We start from the raw sequence: 7,845 nt of genomic DNA on the forward strand, positions 1-7,845 counted from the left end.
AAATTTCAACCTGTATTAGTGGCCCTGTAGGAGTAGAAATGTAACTTTAGTAACTAAATGAATTACTAATCGAACAGTCATGGGATGTTATCTCTCCATATGGAACCAGTCACATAATGTTTTTTGTCTCAGGCTACACCCTTGTGCTACTTCTTTGATATTAAGAGTGTCAAAGGGCTCACTCTGACGTCAAGCACCCCAGAGATGTCACAAAGAAGACAAATATGAACATATTTCAGCTGGGAGATCCGACAGAAGGGGAGGTCCCACAGGAGCACAGCTGCTCAAGTCTGGGTGAAATGTTGATTGTCGGAAGGATCAGGGATGCACTTGCTGTCTCACCGCGTGGATGACGTATGATGTTATGATGTATGAGATCAGCTCCACCCCTGGCAGACAGGGAGCCAGAGACCACCCCGAGCTCAGAGCAGGGCCATGGGTCTCCTTCTACCACCAGCTGCATGACAAAGTCAGCACTGCCCACGCACTTTGATTAACCTTTATATAACTCCAGTAGTCGTGGGAACAAGAAGCAGGGCCTCAGTGGCCCCCTGTTTTACTGCCTGGACAGTCATTAATATAATCAGAGCCCGGGGAAGACAGGAGGACTATCCTCTGGGTAGGAGCCATTGGGGGAGTGTGTATAAGTATTACAGTGCATGAGTAATGTCTGGAGCCCTTAGAACTTATTTTCAGAGCTGATTTTGCAGACGAGAGGAACATCACAGAAAGATCAAAGGAATCCTTGTACAGTTCAAGTGGGGATGGAATCCGGCTGTCAACCCGCAGAGCGAATTTCTCTCATCAAAAAATAAATGGTTTGTATCTCAGTTGCAATTTGAAGTTCTTGCCCTTGATAAACTATGTGACCTCTGAGCAGGTCTCTATGCTGAATGCAAGTTAATGGGTAAGGATGAAAGCAGAGTGAACAGAGCAGGAATTTGAATAATCTGTTAACTGATGTGGTGTAGACCTACCACACAGCTGTCTGACAGGTTGCTAACAAAGATATCCTCCTGTTCCTTGAGCTGTCTGGCACCTTGCTGAACTTGGGATTGTGAGTGGAAGTTGGCAGGGGTTATGTTGCTATGGTAACCGGGGTTGTCAAGGGAAAGTCTGGGAAACTGTCCTAAATAGTCCGCAAGGAGAATGACTGACAAGTCCGCCAATAAAGCATAGAGTGGAATGTGAGGGTATGCGGTGGCATTGTTCTAGAAACATTTCAGGAACGTGTCCTCAACCAAACACCTTCTTGATGTTCCAAACATTCTCAAGCTCCAAACTCTTTCTCTTTCTCTATTACATCAAAGGGGTCGTTTGTGTAGAAGAGCAGAAGCTAACACTTTGTTTCTTTTATGTCCTTTAACAATCTTGGACAGTTTATCCTGTAATACAGGAGGGCGCATGAGCTTTCATTAGATCATACAGAAGATCATTCACCTATAATTAATTAAACTGTACTGAACTGGAAGCTAACGTGTTCTGTTTGTTTGTTTTTTAACCTTTGAATAAATACCAATAAAGCTGTCCCATTACCTTAGTGGCAAAACATCAATTACAGGTTGACTCTGTGTTCAGAATGAAACTAAAAACCTCTTGTCACTGAGCCCAAAAATACAACTAAAAGTCCCAAGTTACAGTATGTTTGAAGAAAAGTATTGTTGCCAGGCAACTGGATTGCATAGTTCATCACTAGTGGCTGGGGTCTCTGAGTTTCTTTCAATTTGCGCTTGCAGGAGATGGTAATCAACAGCTATTTGGTGTCAAAACAATACATTATCATGTTCTGGGAGTTCAGTACAAAATTCCAAAATGGGGTGAAATATGACTCTACCCAGGAAAAAGGTGCTACAAGTTAGGTCTTATTGAAACGCTTAGATTTCACCAGCTACACATATTTTGCAATACACTGGTAAGACATATTCGTGATTCTCATGTCACATGATGTAAAAGAGAATTAATATATCAATTAAAGGAAACATTTTGTGTTAACTCGCATATTACCACATATATTTGGATCACATTTTAGCGCTGACAGTGTAATTTCTCTAATGGAGCTTAAACATACAGCAAGAAGTTTTATGAGCAAGAAACTGTTTTGTACTGAGGGATGGTGAATCACATGATGTTTGCCAGATGTTATTTTTTTGCCTGCTGTTTGTTTTTCCTCTGTAAATGAATGCTACTTAACTGCTTGTGATGTCTAGGGATTTGTGGTAGATGGAAAACCCAGAAGATCTTTGGCCCTGTGTTCCAGAAATAAATATAGCATTGGTTGCTGGGAGGCTGGATCATGTCATGGTGAAACTAGGAACTCAGCGCCATCTAGTGATCAGAGGAGGAAAAAAAACTCAAAACAGATCATGAAGAGGCAAGGTAATAGACCCCATGGTGAATCACTTAAGGGCATTAACATTTATTTTGAGTAATGATGTCTCTTTCAAAACCCTCAGCCCTTTCAATGGGGGTACTTTCAAGGATAGTGTAAGGTGTCATACCATCTCATCCATGAAGAAACATCTCTCCCCTTATAATAGTAAACTCTCAACATTTAGGTAGCATACCGTCTGACGACAACACACAAACAGTCAAGACGTAGACTGACAATAACAATACAGACAAAGATAGTGCTTTCAATCCTCTGTGTGGAGGGGACAGTCATTGCTGTGGCTTAACAACGTGTGTTAACAGTGACCTCAGCACAAACATCCCCCATCAGCAGGGTTCAGTTGGAGAGCATAGTGGAGGTGAGGGATGTGGTGGATTGGGGAGTTTAGATTTTCTTTAGAAGTTTTTCTTGAGGAAGTTAATGAGCCCGTTGGTTGAGGAGTCGTGCGACTTGACTTCAGTCTTGTCTTGCAGTTCGGGCTCAATCTGCTTCGCCAGCTGTTTGCCCAGCTCCACTCTGAGGTGAGATCAGAGAGAGAGAGACGGAGAGAGGGAGGGAGAGAGAGAGAGAGAGAGAGAGAGAGAGAGAGAGCTCAGAAGGAGGACTAGAGGGGGGAATGAATTTCAATGCTGAATATCTGATCAATTGGATAGACTATTCTACAACACTTACCCCCACTGGTCAAAACTGTTGATCTCCCACATAGTGCCCTGGACGAAGATCTTGTGTTCGTACATGGCTGAGGTAAATACAAAAGGCATGCAAAATCATTAAAATTGTTTTCACATCAAGAAATATTGAAAATCTCATCCCAACAAACCATCCATATCAAGATCTTACCAATAAGTGCCCCCAGTGTGTATGGATTAAGTTTCTTGAAGATAATTGAATTGGTTGGCCTGTTTCCTTGGAATACCTTAAGATCAAATCCATAATGAAAAATGCTTAAATCCCTGATTTAAAATCAAAGTGTTCACTTGGCCAAACATTATAATGATAAAATATTAAATTAAATTAAATTATAAAAGCAACTGGTCATAAAATATCTGGTCTTATAAATATCAACCAGTTTAATTCCTTAATAAGAACTATTCATTATTCCAGAAGTGCACACGATGCTGGTGTCACACTGACTTTGTGTGGCAGCAGCTTGTCCAGGGCCTCTCCTGTCAGGCCAGCAGCCTCCAGCTCCTTCTTAGCCTCCTCTGTGCTCTTCCCCTTCATCAGAGCCTCAGTCTGAGCCAGGAAGTTAGCCAGCAGAATCTACAAACCCACACCAGACAGGTTCAGTATTGAACGTGTGTCTTGGTGGAAAGCATTGCATTCAGTGACGCTTGCTTTTTAAATACTGGTATAAGCCTAATAGAGAATCAAACCAAATATTCTGATCTGGGATGTCCTGTTCTCCCGGAGGTACCTTGTGGTGAAGATTGTCTCTGATGGGGTGCTGTGATTGGGCAGGGATGAGGAAGTCAGCTGGCACCATGCGAGTACCTGTCAAGGACACAATTACATTGTTCTCAGTTTCAGTGGCTCATTAATAAACTGAAGTTACGTATATTGATTACCCAGTGATTAGACAGCACCTTGGTGGATAAGCTGGTAGAAAGCATGCTGCCCATTGGTTCCTGGCTCTCCCCAGACTATGGGCCCAGTGTGGTAGTCCACTCGTGCACCGTCTTTTGTAATGTACTTTCCATTGGACTCCATGTCACCCTGCAGAACCACAGTTTTATTTAACGCTCCTTGGTTCTTCCTATTTTATGTCCTTGTCAATATGTAAGTTCACAGCAAATCATAGATGTGCAGTTTTAATTGAAATGCACTTGATATAGTCAAAGTTAACCAAGAGATGGGGCGAGCAGACAGGACCGTGCCTGTTGGAAGTAGGCGGTGAAGCGATGCATGTACTGGTCGTAGGGCAGCATGACGTGAGTCTCGGCATGGAAGAAGTTGATATACCAGATGCCCAGCAGAGCAAGGAGAACGGGGGCGTTCTTGTCCAGAGGGGCTGTACGGAAATGGTTGTCCTATGGGAAAGGAGACAGGGGTCAATGCTTATTTAGTGAATCCAGATGGCGAAATATATAAAGGCTAATGGCTAGGTTCGGGGCTCTATCATACAACGTGAGCATGATTTTTCGTTTACATACCATCCAGTGAGCCCCAGAAAGAAGCTTCTCAAAGTTATCAAAGCCTACAGGTGTAAAACAGGAGGGAGGTTGTGAGTAATGTTTCAAAAACCCGGTCAATGTCTGTTAAAATCAAAAGAACGATGCAGAGTGTCATGGAATGGCAAAGTAATGCAATGCCGTTTAAATGTGTCACATACCTATGTGCAAGGCAATGGCCATCCCAATAGCAGACCACAAGGAGAAACGTCCACCGACCCACTAGAACACATAACAACATTAATCCTTTTCTACCATCCCCCCCAAAGAAAAGTAAACTTGCTCATCTATCAACAAATATATATAGGGGAGATTATGTTACTGACTAACTAACATACCTTAACTCAACTATGGGTATTGGGAAATATATTTACGTTTTTCCTTTGTTATTTCATCATCATGTGAATGACCTTATATGCTGCAGCCCATACTGTAAATTGTGTGCAGTCGTGTATCCCCCATCATAAAGGGCATGTTGGAGCTGTCCAGCCTCCAAATACCAACAATGTAACTAAATGTGGCACTCTGACCTTTGATGCCACCCAGCCTTTAGCGTAACCTCTGCAAGAGAAGGTCACCACCAATAATAATCATCCTCTTCAGGGCTGAGCTGCATGAAGGCTGGCTTCTGATTACTCAACAGCTGCCAGTTCAGTGCAGGCACCTACTTCACAGGTCAAAAGTGGAGTCTATTTTTAACCCTTTCCTAAGTCACTATCAAAGGCCCTGGCTGTGGGGAAAAGAAGAGTGGAGCAGGAAGTTTGTATGGTTGAATAGCAAATACTCACGTCCCAGAACTCAAACATGTTCTCTGTGTCAATGCCAAAGTCCTTAACTTTAGGCTAAGAAAGAGCAACAAAGAATAAATATAATGAATAGATCTAACTACAAATGCATTCATACACGTACAACTATTTTATACAATAGGTGGGAACTTACAGCATTTGTGGAGAGAGCCACAAAGTGTTTGGCAACTGCAGATTTCTGTTCAGGAAGGAGAACAAGGAGACAGTGTAGGAGACAGTGTTTTGAATGTCAAATAAACATGTAGACATACACACATTTAAATTTCTTTATGATACCTACATCTTTTGCTGCATTGAGGAACCATTCCTTAGCAGACTCGGCATTGGTGATTGTCTCTTGGGTAGTGAATGTCTGAAGAGGGTTGTACAGTTATAATGCTGCAAATAGATGCTACAATGGCTAAACATAGTTTTGCTTTGTCATCATCCTAAGCTCAACAGTTTACTTCCTTATTGCTTAGAGATAATCTTTTTCTTTTTGTCTGTGGAACATCTTGAAAGAAAATACTGTATTTGTTTCAAGGCTTTCTTCAGAAAAGTGAGAACAGGTAGGTCTCTTAACTACAACTGAGTTGGAAAGACAACCAAAACAGGCACCTTAGAGGCCACAATGAAGAGGGTGGTCTCAGCATTGAGCTGAGCTAGGGTCTTGGCAATGTGTGTGCCGTCGATGTTGGAAACAAACCACACACGGGGTCCATCCTTAGAGTAAGGTTTAAGAGCCTCTGTGACCATCAGAGGACCCTGAACAATGAACAGAAAACACACAATTATGTTTCGTCTGAGACTTCTAACAAAGTAGGCTATCACATTAAATGATGTGCTCACCAGGTCTGATCCACCAATGCCAACATTGACCACATCTGTGATGGCCTTTCCAGTGTAGCCCTTCCACTCACCACTACGAACTCTCTGCAAAATATGTAAAAGAGCAGGGACAGTTAGGTAAACCACTTATATGTCCACCAACATGAGTTCATTCAAAGAGAAACACAAGACTCACATGACAGAAGCCCTTCATCTTCTCAAGAACCTTGTTGACTTCAGGCATCACATCCTTCCCTCCCACATTGATGGGAGTGTTGGAGCGATTCCTTAGAGCCACGTGGAGCACTGCACGGCCCTAAACATGCAGGAGGACAGAGGCCATCGTGGAAGAGGTGAGGAGATCCTCTTGTGGCTTGGCTTTAAAGTATTGCTTTAAATGTTTTTTTTGTGAAGTTGCATCATTTCCCCCTGAACGGTACACTACAAAGCAGGTGAAATTGTACCTCTGTGAAGTTGATCTTCTCTCCAGAGAACATCTTCTCCCTGGCAGAATCCACTCCTCTTGACTTTGCCTAAAAAAGGAGAGACATCAAGCTGTAGAAACACTTAATTCCACAAACTGATAAGGGAAAATGTGTCTGAAGCTGATAAGATAAATATAATCCAACTAAATGGTTTATAGATCAACATTAAAATGCTGTTCAATTGCCTTTTCTCGAGTAAAGCAAGATCACTATTTAAAATAATTTACCAGTTCAACCAGCATCTTTAGGACATCTTCAGTGAGTAGATTCTTGGAGTAATCTAGAAGAATCTCTCCCTCGTCAGTTTTTAGTGTTGTGCTGTTACAAAATAAAAAAAGTAATGCAAGATTCTGTATTTAAAAGTTCAGAAGAAATGTTTATTGGCAATCATGGAGAACAGCAGCAGCTGTGCATTTTCCCACTTTATTACAGATACATATTGAGTGAAAGAATAGCTGAATGTTCATAATGTTTTGGATCTCGTATACCAAATCGTGATCATATAATTAAAACAATTATACTACTAATATTTTGAGTGAGGTAAAGAGTTTCTACCTGAGTTTGTTGAATCTTTCCTTGTCAGCTTCAAACATTTGCCTCATGTTGAGGCTCAAGGCATGGGCTTTGTACCATTCCTTCAGTTTCTGGAAGTTGGGGTCACTTGTGAGTCCCATAGTGTTGAGTGGGGCTTAATGTGGTCCTTGCTGCTCACCTACCCTGGCTGAGTGGGACTGACTGGGTAGAGGGGAAGGCTTTTGAAGGGCAACAGATTGCCCCTCCTCCAGTGAAACTATTCAGGGATCATGTGTACCCAACATACTGCAGGCTAGCAGCAACTTTACAGGACATTTTGATATAGTGACATTACACTGTCTTATTAGTTGAACGTAAGCATGCTTAGTTCAATTGTGTTAATATGCAAAATGACTACATTGCAAAAGCACTGTTTAGTTTTATTTGATAAAGAAACTGTATACAAATAAGAACAAACAGAAGACAAACTGCTGCATGATGCTGCAGGGCTGTCTACTGTAGCAGAGTATAATTGGTTACGGAATTCGTCATTGTATTTTAATGTAAATCATATCATAGAATGCATAAAACATATGTACCAGTGACTCTGTCTCTAACCAGTGTTTGAAGTACATTTGATAACAATTCGGTTTCAAGAGACCACTAGAGGGCGA

At 41.8% G+C, this 7,845-nt stretch overlaps 1 protein-coding gene across 1 annotated transcript; it reads right to left on the reverse strand.

Moving 5' to 3' along the window:
* Positions 1-2,364: 2,364 nt before the first annotated feature.
* Positions 2,365-7,391, reverse strand: gpib (glucose-6-phosphate isomerase b). Its single transcript, XM_084682093.1, has 18 exons — positions 7,214-7,391; positions 6,886-6,976; positions 6,638-6,706; positions 6,370-6,489; positions 6,195-6,278; positions 5,964-6,110; positions 5,647-5,718; positions 5,500-5,544; positions 5,349-5,402; positions 4,722-4,782; positions 4,543-4,586; positions 4,267-4,419; positions 3,976-4,105; positions 3,807-3,883; positions 3,524-3,652; positions 3,230-3,305; positions 3,062-3,128; positions 2,365-2,905 (listed from the first exon to the last, which is right to left on the reverse strand). The coding sequence occupies exons 1-18, from the start codon at positions 7,330-7,332 to the stop codon at positions 2,785-2,787; spliced, it is 1,659 nt and encodes a 552-aa protein (XP_084538219.1). The 5' UTR covers positions 7,333-7,391; the 3' UTR covers positions 2,365-2,784.
* Between the last annotated feature and the right edge of the window lie 454 nt (positions 7,392-7,845).

Source organism: Hypomesus nipponensis, chromosome 19, assembly GCF_054491055.1.
Source record: "Hypomesus nipponensis isolate SF chromosome 19, ASM5449105v1, whole genome shotgun sequence".
Lineage (NCBI taxonomy): Eukaryota > Metazoa > Chordata > Actinopteri > Osmeriformes > Osmeridae > Hypomesus > Hypomesus nipponensis.